Raw genomic sequence first — 18,954 nt, forward strand, 5'->3', positions numbered from 1 at the left:
GTTTCACAGGAGAATGTGTTAACAGTGATCATAATGGAAGAAGGTCTAACTGCCCCAATGCCCCGTTTTAGTCTGAAGATAAAAATCCTACGAGATTTAACTTGTTTACAGTCATATATACAGCAACTGTTAAATGTAAAATTCTAAAGTAATATTTTGTTAGTATTACTTAACTTGGAAATAAATAATACATATATAAAATTCAGTAATACTCTATTAAAAATGTTTACCTAGTCTAGAAATTAAATGATTTTCATTATATTTTTTATTAACTATTTACAACGGTAATAAGTTCAAATTCTAATAAAAAACAATTATTTTAGTGTATTTTAATCTAAATTAAGTTACATTTTATCATATTATCTAAGCATATCAATGTTAAACTATTTAATTATATTTAAACTAGCCATAATTGTAATATTCTGAATAAATAATGTTTGATTTTGTAAATCCTTGTCTGATTTATTTTGTTTATGAGCCCTAAATGCAGCGATTGTGACGCAATGTGCGCTCAATGGAAGTTTGTGGACTTGCATGAAAGGAGGAAAGTCAAGTATTAATTACCTTCCTGTGAATTTCCAGCCAATGAAAACAGCAAAATTTCAGCTTTGGTTACTTGTTACTCACAGACAGATCCTTAAATAGTTTGAGCAGAAATATGTAATAGATCAAATACCTTGCAAACATATTCACTAAATACTGTTTGAGCTTTTACCTTTCTCTTTAATCAAATGTTTATTAGAAAGATAGTGTTGTATTCCCCCATATTAATGCATGTATATTATATGTGTATATGTTTTATGGACAAACCGCCCAGTGGATTGAGCCATTTTCCCCACATTAGTCAAAATGTCTTATTCTACTTGCAAATTATAAAACTTTTACCTAGTACTTCTTCATCAATATTAAGGAATTATTGACTTAAAACAAGTTTCTATCTTGCTGAAAAGTTACTTGTCAGTTTATTTTTATCTCTAAGTGTACAAAGACATTCTGTCTAGAAAGTAGACCAAATTTATTTAGTAAGACTTTCTGTTTTGCAGGGTACCTGGATATTAAAAATTCATAGTATGACTTCATAGTGCCGTGAAGAAGTACTCACATCTCAATGTCAAATGTTTTGGACTTATTTTTATTTTTTTTTTACAGTTTCTTTCAAATTTGTCCTCAGTTTATCCGTCGTCCATCTTCCTATCAGCTCTGCACAGAAGAAAAGGAAAGCTAGGCGTTGCTGTATTAACATTAGAAAAGCATAAGAAGACAGCCCGTATGACCATGTCAGTAAAAAAAAAAAAAATCTGGTTCTGGTCAGTCAGTTGAATTTAAGATGTGATTAGGTACAATTGCTTTGTCACTTTAGTTTTAAAGATATTTACACTGTTTTCCTTCTTTTTCTTTTCCTTTCTGTTTTAACTGCTGTAGAGTGGTTGTGTAGTTTATATCCTTCACCAGACTGCAAGGCAAGTTTCCCCACAAACACAGTAGCACACAGATGTTGAAACGCGGTGTGTGAATGTCAGAAACGTGTTTATTCTTACATGAAAGACTAATATATATATATATATATATATATATATATATATATATATATATATATATATATATATATATATATATATATATATATATATATATATATATATATATATATATATATATATATATATATATATAACTGACTCCCAGCCCAGGCTGTTTAATTTATTTGTTGGCTGTTTTTCTAACGAAAACCATCTGGAAAGACCTTATAACACGCCGTGAAGCCGCTCTGAAGGTAACGCTATTCCTTCAGTGGAGAAAGTATCGATCCCTGAACGTAAAGTGTGACGTTGCAGCAGCGCGTTTTAGCGCTCCGAGCCGCTCGCGGTTCTTCGCATCCTCCAGGTCCGCGCGGGTCAGTTGCCGTGGCAACCAGGGATGACCCCGGACATGTGACTTGGGTTGGCCGCGGCACCGCTGCTGTTTCTGCTCCACACACACACACTGACAAAGCGCGCGCGTGTGTGTGTTCCCCTCGCAGTTGGTCTTATACTACAGCAGACACCGCGGAGCTCACCGACTTTACAGAAACAAACCGACGCCAGGCAGCTTAGTTGGGCCGAGCAAGCATGGAGCTCTCTGCGGCGGGAGATCGCATTTTCGCGGCGGAAGCCATACTGAAACGCCGCGTCCGTAAGGTGAGCGTCGCGTCGCTGCAGATGTTGGTGACGGCGCGCGGTCCCGTCTATAGGCTGTGACCGGGTCTGCCGTCTCATATGCAGCGCTATGGCGGCCTGGTGGCTGACGGATACCGATAGTTTGGTAGCCGTGGCTAGCTTAAAGCTAACGCTCGTCCCAGCCGATGCTTTTACACCGAGACTGGGGGCAGAGTAATAAAAGGAAAAGCGACACAAAGACGCGGCTAGCTGCAAAAGAACAACACATCCGAGCACCGCCGATGTGGGCTGTGCTAAGCAGAGAGGAGGGCATTATTTATTTATTTTTTTCATGCCAGCTAATTGCGGCTAAAGCTATAGAGTCAAAGTGTGCAGTTTTAAAACCTTTAATGCTTCAAGAATCACGTTAGAGGTTTGCCTCAAACGGAACCTTAAAAGCAGCTCGTACTAAAATGTTGGTCTTTTAATCCCGAAACTTCATTAGAAGGGATTTTTTTTTACCATGCATGGTCGATGAAGGAAGGACTTCCAGAAGTTTTCGTGTGGCCAGTACGTTCTGGAAGATGCTGTATAGATTATGTTGGACCGACGTCAGACTGGTGTAGTTGGGCTGCGGTTGTAAGTTTCAGACGAGAAATGCCTTTTTACTTTGTGTACATTCATTGTACGCCTTCAGTGTGCACAAGGCATGGAAATCTAAAAACAGACAAGAATTTAGAAACTCAAAAAACAGGAGTTTGACTTTAATGCGTAGCTTTCTTGGAGAGCAGGGGGTCTGCTGCAACCGGCAGATCTAGAGACACATGTAGGTCTTCAGACCCTTTATGGGGGTTATTAACTTTGGCTAAAGTTATGTGGGACTGAGCAGTATATTTTTTAATATAAAGATGATTTAAAAAATAGAGTAGACTTGTTGTAGCTGGATTTTGTTATGACAATGCAACAAACAACACTGATGTTACAAAGAATCAGGACTGAATGTTCTTTTTCTCTAAATAGAGAGATTCCATTCAATAAAAGTGCAAAGATCCTCTAATAAAGAAGGATTGAAGTGCTTTGTTTTTTTAAAACTCACAATGACTGCTAATGGAAAAATTGCAGTCAGTAACATGTGGACACATATATTTTTGCAGAGGATTCCCAAGTCAAGTTTAAAGTTTTAAAACATTTTGTCACTGCTTTCTTTTCTTTTATAATCCGTGTTATTTTCTCTTACAGGGAAGACTTGAATATCTGGTGAAATGGAAGGGATGGGCAATGAAGTGAGTGTTTTATCCCATCCTTTCACATTCTGCTGTGCTGCTGCTAATGAGCTAAATTAATTTCTGGTCGACTGCATGACCTCATGTTTTTTTTTTTTTTATTTTCTTTGCTGCGTAGGCACAGCACCTGGGAGCCAGAGGAGAACATCCTGGACGACAGGCTCCTTCTGGGTTTTGAACAAAAGTGAGTCAATTCAGTTCCTTAATTTCAGCTTTTTTTAAAAGAGTCTTTTCACCTTCTCATATATGGCTTCTTCTGTTCATTTATAAAATAAGATTTATGAAATTTAGCTCTAAAATTAGGGGAAACATAATTTTGGATTAAAGTGGAAGCTGGTGTCATTTCACGTATAAGGGATGTAGATGTAATGAAAACGTCTTAAAAAATAAAACAAAGGGATGCTCTACTCTTAGTAGTGAATGCATTATTCGCTGTAGCATAAATGTGATTTTAAGCAACTTATGCAAACAACATTGTCAGAATTTATTTTATCAGATGAACAAGGAGAATTCAACACAGAGTAAAGATAAAACAAAAGCTATGATATTACATATTAACAAAGGCTGTTGATTTTTTTTTTGTATATTGTCCAATCGTCTATTTTATATAGAATAAAATCCATGCGTTGCATAAACTTGTATGTTTTTAAGTCTTGTATCCAGTGTCCATGTTTCTCGTGTTTGTTTTGCACAAAAGTTTCCCAAAGAGAAGCAAAGTGAAAGGAACAACAACAAAGTAACAGCACTTTTGATTTTCACAGAATAGCATGTCTGAATTAGCATTACGGAGGGCAAATCTGCGCAAAGGTCAATAAGCGCATTAAAACAAAAAAAAAGACGAGTACATCACGCTTTTCACAGAGACTCTGTGTCAAAGGTTACAGCCGTGGGTAGAAACGACCTCGGTGCTGACCTTTGTTTCTGCAGAGCGGAGGTTGTCTCCAGCTTACTGAAGCCGCTGCAGTTTGAGCGCTGTGCTGTGGTGAGAGTCTGCAGAGTTAGTCATGTTTATCAGAGCGTACAGCGTTCTCCTGTTTATCGTGTTATCATGATTGGAGCTGTGACGTTGCCGCGCCAACGGATGGAAGCAGAGAAAATTGCACTCTTGTCATCTCAAGGACGCGAAAGATGGATAAGGTTCCCCACAAAAATAGACCTTTTCCACGTTTTGCCTTGCTATCGCTACAAGCATTATGTTTCAGTGGGATTTTATGTTACATACCAAAACAAAGTATTGTAATCAGTAACTTCTACACACCACGATTTCTACCCATTTACTTTTGCAGTATATGTGGTGGACATCCGCTTTGAGTTGTTGTGTGATAGATAGATAGATAGATAGATAGATAGATAGATAGATAGATAGATAGATAGATAGATAGATAGATAGATAGATAGATAGATAGATAGATAGATAGCATTTATTGTCATTGAACAGAATTCAACGAAATTTCCATTGCAGCTCCCGTGCAAAAGGTCAAATATATACAGTATAAATAAGCAAACACACAATAATAATAATAACAATATATACAACTAAATTAACTAAAGGCACTCAACCACACCAAAGAAGTAGCAGCAGGTCCAATTATGGCAAAGTACAGATAATGTGACAGTGCAAAGTGCAGAACAGTGTGGCTGTGTGGGGGTGGGGGATATGTATGTGTGACTGCGAGGTTATGATATGTGTGGGAGGGGGGGGCGGCAGGGAGTAATGGCTCTGACGGCTGTGGGGAAGAAACTGTTTCTCAGTCTATTTGTTGTAGTCCGTATATTCCTGTACCGCTTGCCTGATGGCAGCGGCACAAACAGTCTGTGGCCTGGGTGGCTGGGATCCATGGCTATGGATCCAGCTCTCTTCTTGACCCGGTCTGTGTAAATGGAGTCCAGGTCTGGGAGGGGGCATCCCACAATGCCTTGTGCTGTTCTCACCACCCGTGTCAGTTGTTTCCTCTCCAGTGCTGTGCAGCTACCATACCACACAGTCATGTTGAGGCAGAGGATGCTCTCGATCATCGCCCTGTAAAAGTTCACGAGCAGCCGTGAGGAAAGTCCAGCCCGTCTCAGTTTCCTGAGGAAGAAGAGCCTTTGTTGTGCTTTCTTCACCAGGTGGGAGGTGTTTGTGTTCCAGGAGAGGTCAGACGTGATGTGGAGGCCCAGGAACTTGATGTTGTCCACACGTTCCACCACTTCTCCATCTATGAGAAGGGGAGTGTGATCCGCCCTCCTGGACCTTCTGTAATCCACAATGACCTCCTTGGTCTTCCCTGTGTTCAGCACCAAGTTGTTGGCTGAACACCACTGAGTGAGCTGCAGAATCTCCTCTCTGTAGTGGGTCTCGTTGTTGTCTGAAATGAGACCCACTACTGTTGTGTCGTCCGCGTACTTCACGACTGTGTTGGTGGGGTGGATGGCCACGCAGTCGTGTGTAAACAGGGTGAAGAGAGCTGGGCTGAGCACACAGCCCTGCGGCGTGCCTGTGTTGAGGACCAGTGGGGACGATGTTGAGCCACTTATTCTCACCACCTGAGGCCTGTTGGTGAGGAAGTCTCTGATCCAGTGGCACAGGGAAGCGGGCAGCCCCACCTCGAGTAGCTTCAGCACCAGCTTGTCTGGGATGACGGTATTAAATGCTGAGCTGAAGTCTACAAACAGCATCCTGACGTAGGTGTTGGGATGCTGCAGATGGGTCAGGGCTGTGTGCAGAGTGATGGAGACAGCATCCTCTGTTGACCGGTTCGCTCTGTAGGCGAACTGAAGGCTGTCCAGGTTTGCGGGGATGAAGTCTCTGATGTACCTCAGAAGAATCCTCTCAAAGCACTTCATGATCACCGGGGTCAGAGCGACAGGCCGGTAATCGTTCAGGCTGGTGATGGACCTCTTCTTCGGTACAGGGATGATGGTGGAAGACTTGAGACACTCAGGAACCGTGGCGAGCTGCAGGGACAGATTGAAAATGTCCAGAAACACTCCTGCCAGCTGGTCGGCGCAGGTTTTCAGCGTCTGGCCTGACACCTTGTCCGGTCCTGGAGCTTTGGCAGTAGCTCCACCTTAACCCTACCTTTGCTACTGACTTACAAATGAAGGGGGGCCGGGAATTGTGTAGGACAGGTCGGTTGTTAGAGCCGTTTATGCAATAGAGAGACAAAGCGGCGTACCCAATCACATGACTCGTGTTGTACCACTCAGTAGAAATGAGGCATCAAGCGGTCTGTTGTAGCTCTAGTTCTATGTTTAGGGTCATCTTCCTGTCAGAAGGTCTTTAACCGCCTCATTCTGAAGTGTTTTGAAGCTGCTAAGTAGATTTTCCTCCCAGGATTGCCATATTTTTAGCTCCTTCCATTATCCCATCAACATCAACCGGCTTTCCTGTCGGAAGAAAAAGAGTCACCTGCTTCTCTGACTAATGATCTCAATTTAGCTGGACATAGGGGAAAAAACATGGCTTAATCCTCTGTTCCCAAAGATGAAAGGAGCTTTTCGGGATATTCCCAGTCCTTGATAATCAGAAGGTTTTCCAAGTAAACACAGAAGTGTCAGATTGTACATTCTTGCTGAGAAGACCCGTCTTTGCCTTGTCGCTTGGAACAGAGCAGGGTGACACATCCCCAGACTGTTCTTGTAGACATCATGTGGGCGTAGTGAGAAACATGCCAGATAATCCGTTACCGTTACTTAGTCACTCACGAAACCGCTGCGTCTTCCCATAAAGACGTTAATGTAGATTTTCATTTTCATTCATGTACTTCAAACTGGTGTTTGCCTTTTTCTGTTTTGCCTTTTCTGTTCTTCGTCACTGCTTCTGAAAAGTTTATCTGAGGAAGCTTTCTATTTGTGTGTCCTTCCAAGCCACTTGAAAGACCCATGCTGCTCTCAGAGATGTTTACAGGAAACCCAAGCAGTCAGAGCTAAAACTGACACATCAAATGGAAACAAAATTGGACACGAGAACAGAGAGGGAGGATGAGAACAAGGCCCAATTAAAATGTGACTTCTGGTGCTCTATCTGCCTGCTCCTCATTCAGTTCTAATTAAGTTTTCCCTTTTTTTTTCCTTTTTGTAGGGAACGGGAGAGGGAAATGCACGGGCCCAAAAAACGTGGGCCAAAACCCAAAAACGTTGTGGCAAAGGTATGACTTCTACTTTTTTGTTTTTTTACACAGCTCCTGCTTATGAATAGAAATGTCCATTTTGTAGTTCTAGGCGATTAGAAAGCTCCCTCTCAACTCTAAAATACAATAAAATATCCAAGTTTTTTCAGCCCGTTGCAGGAAACTGGAGCGTGGCGTCTACAAGCAGGCCATCGAGTTCTTTTGATGTCTATTTTCGATTCCCGCATCAGCGCGTGTTCTGTCATTACTAAATGAGATGAAAACAAGGTGGAGCTGGCAGAAAGACATTTGAGCTGACCTACTTTCTTTTTCACTCAGCCATTTTTTTTTTTTTTTTTTAGAAATCAGCCTGAGAATTCACAGCGCTGTCAGAAAGGCGCAAAAGCCAGATATTGCACACGTCCCGTGTCATGTTTTGTGTTTAGGTAGCAAGGCCTGCCTTCCTCAGACGGAAACTTTGACCCACTTAACTCCATCTTTTCTCCACACCACTTTCAGCTCAGTCAAAGCTAATTAAAATATTTTTTTCTCAAAAAAATCCATAGATATTTGGTATTTTTTGTAGTCAGTGATTATTATCATTGATATCATGATGTTTTTCTAAAGTGTTTTGATCTAAGGTGGATTTTCTGAAGTCTTAAAACAATAGTTTTGACCAATAGATGTGTTACAGAACTGTGCTTAATGAGATACAATCAGTGCTGGGCACACTTCTGCTAATAGAGGGGCTAAATTTTTATTTAGCCCTTTCGCATTTTTGCTAGCTTTAAAAATGTTAGCACATTTAGCTTACCCTGAATTGATTTTCTCCAGATGAATTTTAAAGCACTAATTTACTTGGCTTTTTTGTAAACTTTCAGATGAATACGTTTTAAAGTCTGTGTTAACGTTTTGCTTATCAGCTGTTAAAAATTCTACACGTACTTAGATGTTTATTTTCATGCTTTTATTTTGAATCGGATGAAATATGCTTACACAGCAGTTCTGTTTCCTCACATTCGCAACCACAAATAAAATGCAGCTGAGAAAACTGAAATATTTAGACATTTAGTGCTGCTTGTCACGCCATTGGCTGGTGTTTGCAAAGCAGCCAATCCAGGAGCTCCATTCGTTGTCCTTGCCATTGATTGGCTGTAGCTCCATGAACGGAAAACCATAAATACTAAATAGATACTAAAACAGTTTCCATTGTGCTTGCTAATACATATTAAGGTATATTTGGTGTTTGAACTATTAAAATATGCAGTTATACGCATTTTTTGGGGGGAGTCAAGTATTTTCGGATTTCAGCTTTTCGTAGGCAGTTGTGTCAGTGAATCCCTGGTCGTCCACTGTTTACTGAAATCTTTTGATTCTAATGAATTTCCTACATGATATTTGTTAATATAGAATATTTCTACATAGCTTAATATCGCCACATGTACTAACTAAAATATTGCAGCCCATCTTAATACAGCTAAAAAGATAAATAGCTCTTGTTCTTTTAATTTTGTAAGATCTCTAACTTCATCCTCTTCCTCAGGGTCGCGGTCAGAAAGCAGAGCCCACCAGTCGCGCCTCCAGCAGCCGGCAGAACACGCCTCGGTCCTCCTCAACCGCTTCCAGTCGAGCATCTTCCTCCTCCTCTGCTGCTCCTAATGCTTTACCATTCTCCTCCTCGTCCTCGTCGTCAGCGCCAGCACCTTCCCCCAAACTCAACTCTCTCGCGGCCACCCACAAGTTGAAGAAAGACATTCACCGTTGCCACCGGATGTCCAGGCGCCCCCTGCCTCGCGCAGATCCCACGCGGCCCGCCTTTTCCAGTTCGAGTGGCTTCCAGTCCCGCATGCACGTCTCCCCTTTCTCCGAGACCGTCCGCATCCTGAACCGCCGGGTCAAACCCCGAGAAGTCAAGAGGGGGCGGATAATCCTCAACCTGAAGGTGATCGACAAGCCGGGCAGGGGTGGCGGCGGCGCGGCGGGCTCCAGGAACGTGCAGACGGGTCGCCAAAACATCCCGTCTCGTAATCGCATCATCGGCAGGAAGGGGGAGGCCCCCTACAGACCTTTCCAGCCTCCTTTAAAGATGCTGGGCTTCCCCATGTACGGGAAGCCTTTCGGGCTGCAGTGTGGCGGGCCCATGTCCTTTCACTCCCAAACGGGATCCAGCTCGACTACAGGAGCCAGGCACAGCAACAGCAGCTCTTCACAGCGCCAGGCACTGCCTCCTTCGTCTTCTTCTTCCTCCACCTCCACCAACGTCACAGCTAAACACCCTCAGCCTGCCACAGAAGCCTCCAAGGAGTCAAAATCCAGTAAATCTCCAGAAACCCAAAATGCCTCATGTTCAGAAGCAAACAAAATCTTAGTCCCCCCCTCTCCGTCTCCATCTTTGGAAGATCAGGACGAAGATGCCATGGACTGCTCCGAAGCCTCTGAGGAAGCCAGAAGTCCCTGCCAGCACAAAGCTCCCTCCACGGTTTCCTCCGTGGCTCCAGAACAATCCTCGCTCCCCCCTGAATCCAAAAGGGTCCCCGCCGAGGGAGACCCCGACTGGCACCCGGAAATGGCACCAAGCTGCAAGGACGTGGTGGTCACTGATGTAACCACCAACCTCGTTACGGTCACCATAAAAGAGTTTCCCTCTCCGGCGTCAGGGCCCGCCTCGCCTTCCGCTAGCGTGGAAAACGGCTCCACACCTCCTCCCGCCGCAACGTCCGAGGACTCCTCCGTCCCGAAGCCATAAGAAATCCAATAATACAAACTGTAACACCATTTGGGATAGAAAACTATATATATATATACATATATATGTATATATATAAAGTATACCATGCCAATGTTGCCACTTAAGCCCTGTTCTACCCTCTCTACAGAGCGGTTAGATACGCTATAGATAATCTATTTGTTAGATACTCAATGAAATACAGGGTTTCCCCCAGAGAACTTGCTGAACCCAGTGGTCAGTGCTCTAGGGCAGTCCACCAGCGGCCCACCATGTTTTTTTGTTAAAGAATGTTAAAAGTTGACTGGAAACAAATACGCTCTCACATCAGTCTCTCTGCTCGCTCAGCAAAACCTCTTAAAGCAAGACTCAGCCTTTATAGTTGCGCTTTTAGAGAGTTGTGTTGAGTGAGTCAAGCAAGCGGTGAGTCTTTTGCACTTGACGTTTACTTTGGTGCGATACTCACTGAAAAGACAGCCTTCATAGAGGGATCATTTACAGGCGAAGCTGCTCTGCGAGAACACCTTCCGAATAGACAATTTTGAGGGAAAATTAGCCGATTACAAAAATACAGAGGTACACAACCAGAGTGTGCGAGGATGATTGGTCCGCCATCTCGGCCTTGCACCCAGTTCGATGCTTTAAAGGGGCAGTTTTATGTAAAATCTACTTTTTGGAGCTTTACATCATGTTATAATATTCTCTCATCAAAAACATACCTGGTTGTTACCTTGATTCTTTCATGCATGTTTGAGAAATCCTTTAATCTCCATGTCAACCATTCAGTTGCGTAACACGGCTGGGTGAACCTGGCACTGTCTTCGAGACGCAACTCCTTTGAGCTGCAGTTTCCGAGCTTCTGCCTCTCTCACTCGGCTCCTTCAGACTAGCCAGTCAGCAATTAGCAAACACCTGGTGTAACTGCACATCTGCTGAGCTCGTTATGCGAGCTACTTCTCAGTGCAACCCTGGTAAAAATGTCGTTAAAGGGTTAATAGAGGAACAATGTTGTGATGACTTCCTGAAGGAGTTTTTAAAGCGACAGAGGTCCAATTTCAAAGTGCTAAATTACAAAGTAAAATTTATTTTAAGTCGTATTTGATATATATGTATATATAATTTCTTTTAACAAGTAGTTAACATAGTTACTTGACTGTGCTATAATATGGCACTGTGAGCCTGTAAACATAATACTGTCTCTTTAACTATAAACCCATCTTTGCTATCAATGTTATTGGTGTGATTATAAAAAATACTTCCTTTTAAAATAAACAAGGAGCTCTTACCCTGGTGGTGGGAGGCAAGAAAAGCCTGGTGGCCCATCAGGCTTTTAATAGACTGGGGGAAACCCTCAAATATAATGTAACTAAATAACACTCAGCCATAAAATACTACAAGAAAACATATTTTTTCTAAAAGAAAAAGAGGCAGCTTGCATGCCTTCTTGCCATTTAGATTGCCATATTACATCCAACTGGCGCCACACATGTGCCAGAAAACAGAATTTGTTTTCTTTCACTTGATACACACATGCTGGTGGGGGGGAGGTGCCTGTTTGTCGCAAATACCAGTTGTCCTAACAGCGCGTCTCTCACCCATCTGCTGTGCGGGCTCTCATCGAGCACACTTGCTGGAAGTGAAAGGAGTTTGCCCATTATCAAAGTGGACTCTCCATTCCCATGTTGGTTGCCATCAGCAACACCAGGGGGTGTTTGGTCAAGCTATTGACCCCGCCGGACGTGATCGGACGGGGGTTCCGATGTTTTAACTTAGAGATGTGTTTTTTTTTGCACTTAGACTCTGAAGACTGCGTCAGTACAGCGAGGTGAATGCAATGCACTTGACTGCATCGAAAAACACGTTGAGTGAAGTCGATCCGCTTCTCGAGGCCTTTTTTTTCCCCCTCTTTGGTCTTACACACATGGGTACAAACGCAGAGTAGGAACGTATTTCAATGCAAAACCAACTTTTGAATTTGCCAAAATTCGTACTTCTTGCTTCAGTTTCTCCCAAACCTTCACAGCTTCCTTCTTCAGCTGCTTCATTCGCTCTTAGCCTCTCAACCCAGGAAGGTCTCGAAGGTCCAGAAGCAACCAGCTAAACGAACCAACCACTGTTTCTGATTCTGTGATTTTTACGGGCTGATGTTTCACATCTGTGGAACATTAGAGGCGTTTGGTTTTTCCACATTTTCTCCCTTTAAGACCACAAACTTGAGTTGTTTGGAATACACTAAAACAAAGTATGGCGTAAATGTGATGTGGGGGGTGAAAGAAGCAGGGTTTAGTATTCACCCTCCTCTGAGTCGGCATCTATTTCTGCTGAGCTCAGCCAGATTCTGCACATCGTTTTTTAGGTTTTGTCTCGGATTCTCTTTTAGGTACTGTATAACTTGTGCATTTCCATTCCTAAAGCATCCAGTTGTAGTTTTGGCTGAACATTTGGGCTTGTTGTCCTCGCTTTCTAGCCTGTAGCTAGTTTTCCTTCAGAACCGCCCTGTATTTAGCTTTATCCGTCTTCCCATGTTTCATGATACTAGCTGCGTTTCCATTACATATAACAATATATATTACGACATACATGTGATCACAATGAATAGATAATACATCATACATAATTTGACTGAACTGATCCAGAATGGCACAGCATTCTGGGCGATGTAGGCAGAGCAAAGACTTGAGCTGCTCAACATTTCACGTCCAGCTTAGCTACTTTGCTGGTATCAACTAACCCCACTCACTCTTTGGTTTCCTAGCAACAATCTTTTGAGTAACTTTTCTCTGAGGATGTATCAATATGAAAATTTGAGCCGATATCGATGTCTGATATTAGTATTGCTGTTGTGGCTGATAAACAATATATAACAATATCATATATATATATATATATATATATATATATATATATATATATATATATATATATATATATATATATATATCCCTGAAGAAACAAGAGGAAATAAGTAAAGGTTGTTAATATTGGACCGATGCCGAAATAAAAAAATGATTAATGATGGCCGATACCGATTCTCTTCCTGATAATATCTACCATCAATAATTGTCTGAATGAAGGAGAAAGTGTAGCTAGCTATTTAACTTTAAATATTTATTTAGCTCATTAAGTGGAAAGAGTTTGAGCGTCAAACATTAATTTCACTCAAACTCATTCAATTTTGCTTCTTTCGTTTCTTTCATTTCGTCCCAAATGATCCAAAATATTTTTTTTTTATCTTGAACAGTTTTCCGCCCACATGATTCAAAAAGTTTCTCGATCTCTTCTTCTCGTTCTTTGCAGCAAAAGAACCTCTGACTGTGATCCTATTTTTGGACTCTCAGATTCTTCTTCTCTGGTGCTTCCTGCTCTTCCTGGACCCTCTCAGTCCTCCACTCGGTTCTGTGTATTATACCTTTTTCCGCATGCGTTGCCTTACAGCTGTGCTCCCACTCTTCTTGCTTGGCTCTTCTTTGGACAGCTGTTAGATAGTCGCGACTTCAGCTTGGTGACTGTAAGGATCTCATTACTGTAAGAAGTTCACACTGTTTCTGATGAGGTTTTTTAGGTTGTTTTTTGTTTTCCTTGAAGGCACAGACGTAGAGGACGTATCCGTATGTTTGTTTTGTACCAGATGGCTCTTGTCGTCAATGCTACGTCAGTACACCGCTGTTGGATTTATTCCGTTATACGAGAAGAAATAAGTTAACTACTTTAACCACGAATGAAGATGTCTGTCTCCTTTAATCTTTTATTTAACTCCAAACATGCTGTGAACTAAAAAAAAAAACGAAACAAAAAACAGCTTTTCTCTCCGCATGGAGAGATGATTTTCAAAATATTTCTCATGTTCTGTATTTTACTTCTCTTTTTAGGTGGTGGTGACACTAGCAGTTAGTAGATGGTTAAGGTATTAGTCTGGAGAGCGATGCTTTTCTTCTCATACGGGGTAGCACAACTCAACTTAGTGGCCTGTTATGTAACCAAATAGGGCTCTATATTCTCCTTAATTTTTTTCTTTGTTTTTTTCCCCCCTTTGAAATTATTTGTAAATTCATGTCGTAATTTCCAAGTGCTGGATCAGCATGTAAAGGACAAACTGAAGGATCCTCGTTTTAATGTATGAATCGAAAATGCTCAATTACGGATTGTTGTTTTTTTAAGCTTTTTTTTTTTTTCATATTTGTACTGTATTTTAATACGTGTCTGAAATATGCATAATTATTTTAATGTAAGGCTATTTGTTTGAATGAGCCATCGTTAATGATCGTATGGTTTGGGGTTTTTTTCATGTGTTGAGACTGCAAGTTTTTTTTTTGTTTGTGGTTTTATGATGATTTGAAATGAGTACATTGTACCGATGGTGACGAGAAGAAGGCGGAGGTCGATAATGACATGAAGAAATGTTTGTGAAGCATGTTTTTGCAACCTCTTGCTGTACAGATAATGTATTCGGTGAACCTGTTACGTGTTGTTTTTGTGTTTCTTGTAAAAGGCCTTTGATTAAAAGCGCTCTAAAAATACTTCGAAGGTTTCTTTAGGAGTGGCGTCATTGTTTTTCCACCAGTTGCCAGCTCTGCTGGCTAATGGAGATATAGCTGCACTAAACTGCAAATAGATCATAAGAATTTATTCTAAACACACAACTTTGTTATTAATGTGGCAGTACCGGTGAACCTGATTAGCGGTTTTCTTTCTTTCTTTGCCTTAAAGGGCCAGTATTATGTGTTTTCCAGCCACATAAGTGTCATTTTACAGAACAATCAAGGAACTCAGTTGTTATAAAAATTCAGTGTATATCAAATGTGACTTTAAAAAATTGGCTTCTTTATGTAACACCTTGAAATTGTGCCTCTGTCTCTTTAAAAACTCTTTTTCTAAACCTCGGCCTTCAGAAGATCTCCGTCCTGAGAGGCGGAGCTAGGTCCACCCAGGCGTTTTGCACAGCTGGTTGCCACGGGAGATTACATTTCTCAAACAAAGCCTGAAATAATCACAACAACACTCCAGGTATGTTTTATTTACTTATTTTTTAAAATAATGTTTTATAATTTTGGGTTACATTTTATATCCAGCCTCCTGAAATGATACTTTGTTGTTTTTAGTAAAACTTCAGCTATAACGCTGATTATTTTTTTATTTTATTTTGTTTATTGATTTATTTTGCCCATTCTTTGTAAAAAAAGGGAACGTGCTTGGTCAGTTTTAGAGCTTATGTTATATCTGTCTCAGTTGGTTATAGGTCTGGACTTAAACTAGGCCATTGGAGCACATAAAGAAGCCTTAATCTAAAGTATTTCTCTGCAGTTCAGACTGTATATGTGATGGAAAACCGGGTAAAATAAGTATTCAGGGTTTCAGTAATTTTCTCCATAGATATGTTTTGTAAAATCGCTATTGACAAGAAGTTCAAAAACTGTTGGTGATAACTCAAGAATTACACATAATGCAATGCAAGTTAGAGCGCAAATGAAGAGATGAGTCAACAAAATAATACTACACAGATAATAAGTATTGAACACACAATACTTTGTTGAACTCTTTCTTGTTTATCGCCATTCGAAGACGTCTCCTGTATGGAGAAACTAGTCAGATGCATTGTACAGACTTTCACTCAAACTGTCTTCAGATGTTGAAGGTTCTTTGGGTTCTTTATATTCATTCTGGTTCTTAACTTCCTTTTATAAATCCAGCTGCATACGAATCAAGTTACTGACTGGGCCGTTCTCATAGTTTTGCATCTTTTCTCTAAAACCAATGAAGAATCTCCTTGACTGTCAGTTTGACAGCTGTCTTGTGTGGAAACCAACACATGTATTTATTTTATTTATTTGGATTCTTATCAAGAATGTTCCATTACATTTCAGAATTAATTTTTTCTTCAACTGTGCGAAGTCTACAGCCCAAACAACGATGTTCCCATCTGCAGACCTCACTTTTTATCAGAGTGTTTTTGGGGACAAAAGCATCCTTCCTCCAAACATGTGCAGTGAAATCAAAGATTTAATTCTCTAGTGACCAGACTATAATCTCCCAGTATTTCACTGGCTTGTCCAAATCTGGAGCAGCATCTTTAATCATGCTCTAGTAAGCTTTGTTTCTTCAGCAGTGGAGTCTTGCGTAACGCTTGTCCATAAAGACCATTTCTGTTTAGTTTATGTACTTTTTTTTTGCAGGTCTTTCTCAAGCTTTCTACAAGTTATTACTGTTTCTTAACACTAGCAATATAAATTTTTTTTGTACAGTTCTCTGTGCTTTTAGTAGTCATATCATTTTGATGTGCTGCATGGATGCTTTCTAAATACTGACAGATTTCAACAACAACAAATATGCTGTGTTATTCCAGCTATTTAGGCATAACTTTATTTAAGATGAGTTTGTTTTGATGTCATTGTATATGTGGATTACTTGGCTTGTTACCAACATCTGGTTACATTTAATGTAAAAATAATAATAATGATAATAGAAAAACATGACTATGTTTTTATTATAGTCATGGTTATTTTATCCATAGTATAAGCAGAGATTATTAAAGTTAAACACCCAAATCCTCCACAGGGTGTCGCTGTTACACTGTTTTAGGGTTGCAGGATTCTGTGTGTGTGGGGGGGAGGTGTGTGTGTGTGTGTGTGTGTGTGTGTGTGTGTGTGTGTGTGTGTGTGTGTGTGTGTGTGTGTGTGTGTGTGTGTGTGTGTTTTCAGGAGGACTGAGGCTTGGAGGGACATTAAGGGCATCCTGGGTTTTCATCTCTGTGTTTTGATGCTGCGATGAATAGTTCAAACAACTCCTGCCACCGTCTCTCTACTTTGCTGGTAGAGAGACGGTGTTGAAACATACCAGGTGTCACCTTTAGCTGTTTTCATTTGGATTTTTTGTCAGCGTTCAGTCAGACCCAGATGGAACCAAATTAGACGTCTCAGTTTAATAAGAGGCACCCTGAGTGACGAGGTGTGTGTGTGTGTGTGTGTGTGTGTGTGTGTGTGTGTGTGTGTGTGTGTATTGGGTTGGTTGTGTAAGTTTCTGTATTCTGAATTAGCAACTCAATTCTTCTGATGTTTGTCTCATCAGAAAACAGTATTATAAGGTTTTGTAAAACTTTATATTACTGGGTGACTCATATTTAAACCACAACATTTAAATGACAGATTTTTGACTTTTTTTCTACATTGTTTTATTTTTCAGATATTTCATTTTTCCAATCAAGATGGTCTGTAAATAAAAAGCTATTAATGTGTAGAAACCTAACCACTAACCACCCCTCACCCCACGACACTTCGCCAAGCCCCCTTGGGGGGGAGGGGGGGGGGGCGCCCCACTATTTGAGAAGTACTGGTCTAAAGCTTACAGAAACTCGTAGCCCTTCTTGTCATGTTGCAAAAATACTTCTAGGAGGATAAAACATAGTAAAAACTGCTTGAGTTTGTGAAATTGGTATTATTATTTCCATATTCCTCTTTCCCCCCAAACAATTTGTGTGTTTGTGACCCAGTTTTGCATTAATTACATATTAGGCTTGTGTCACATCTGTGAATGCACAGACATGTGACTTGGCATGGATGTCGGCTTATGAAATGGCATGTGTGCATGAGGGCTTAAGGATGGGGTTCAACTGCAAGTGAACTGAATAGGAATACAGATTATTTTGAGTTTTTTGTTTTTGGTGCCTTTCAAAAGATTTTGTGACGCCGACCCTCAGGGCCGGCCCAAAGAATAAGCTGCTTAGACATCGTTGCATGTTTCTCCTCAACTTTGATGCCGGGTCTATGCAGAACGGTGTCGGGTAATGAAGAATGAATAGAGGGTTCAAAAATAAATATATTACATATACAGTATATATATATATATATATATATATATATATATATATATATATATATATATATATATATATATATGCATTGTATAATATGTCCACTAAACATGAGTTAACATTTAGGTATGTACAACTGTCAACAGCACTTCTAAAGTTACAAAACTAATTTTAATGTGAACATATCTGTGTAAATATCAACCTGACAGAACATTTAAACATTGACAGTTTTATTTCAGTCTGTACTGCTAAAGGCTTGTTATGTCATCCCCTTGTGTTGTGTGATCATGTCGTCTTACTTGGTTCTCATATCATAAAATATTCCTTTTTTGTTGTTGAGCCATGTCGTCTTGGTTTGTGGCTCTGGCTTTCCGTTTAGCTCTAATGTCATCTTCCATCTCCCAGGATTGTATTATAATAATGTTTCTTTTGAACCATTTTCAACTGCTTAACACTAAACTGAACACAATATATCCACAAAATGAACAAAGTTGTTTGAGTTTTGTAGAAAATAAATCTGTAACTCACTGAGGGTTTTCCATTTTTTCGGTATGAAAAATATTCAGTCTGTTGTCAGAAGCTACTCCAGGATATGGGACACTGTATGCGGTTTAATGAACTGTACTTCATTAAGGTTTTACTTTTAGATAAAAGTAAAGCCTGCTGTTTAACAAGTTAATTTTGATTAATTAGTTACACAGACTTTAATGAATTGAACATTTTCTTTTTATCTTTTTTTTTATATTCCGAAGTAACACTTTGGACACCTCGGGAGCCCCATATTATAAACGATATGTCAGTGTTGATGCAGTGAGTGGTTTACGTCCCTCCAACTTAAATTCTGCTTAGGGCTTCAAACAACCTCAGTTCGGCTGACTGAGTAAAAAAAATAAAAATGTTTTCTTTCCAAAACTAA

At 40.4% G+C, this 18,954-nt stretch overlaps 1 protein-coding gene across 2 annotated transcripts; it reads left to right on the forward strand.

The window, feature by feature from the left end:
- Positions 1 to 1,755: 1,755 nt before the first annotated feature.
- On the forward strand, positions 1,756 to 11,146 carry cbx6 (chromobox 6). Of its 2 annotated transcripts, none has more exons than XM_023333263.1 (5): positions 1,756 to 2,177; positions 3,375 to 3,418; positions 3,537 to 3,602; positions 7,482 to 7,548; positions 9,053 to 11,146. In XM_023333263.1, the coding sequence occupies exons 1-5, from the start codon at positions 2,109 to 2,111 to the stop codon at positions 10,253 to 10,255; spliced, it is 1,449 nt and encodes a 482-aa protein (XP_023189031.1). In that variant the 5' UTR covers positions 1,756 to 2,108; the 3' UTR covers positions 10,256 to 11,146. The 2 variants fall into 2 exon arrangements, with proteins under 2 accessions (XP_023189031.1, XP_023189030.1); XM_023333262.1 differs by lacking the exon at positions 1,756 to 2,177 and adding an exon at positions 2,192 to 2,774.
- The last annotated feature ends 7,808 nt before the right edge of the window (positions 11,147 to 18,954 follow it).

This window comes from Xiphophorus maculatus, chromosome 5 (assembly GCF_002775205.1).
Source record: "Xiphophorus maculatus strain JP 163 A chromosome 5, X_maculatus-5.0-male, whole genome shotgun sequence".
Classification (NCBI taxonomy): domain Eukaryota; kingdom Metazoa; phylum Chordata; class Actinopteri; order Cyprinodontiformes; family Poeciliidae; genus Xiphophorus; species Xiphophorus maculatus.

Coding starts and splice junctions, on each gene's coding strand:
- cbx6 (XM_023333262.1), top strand. CDS start 2,670: ATGAAGGAAGGACTTCCAGAAGTTTTCGTGTGGCCAGTACGTTCTGGA. Junction 2,775..3,374: donor GGTGTAGTTGGGCTGCGGTT/GTAAGTTTCAGA, acceptor TTTCTCTTACAG/GGAAGACTTGAATATCTGGT. Junction 7,549..9,052: donor CCAAAAACGTTGTGGCAAAG/GTATGACTTCTA, acceptor CCTCTTCCTCAG/GGTCGCGGTCAGAAAGCAGA.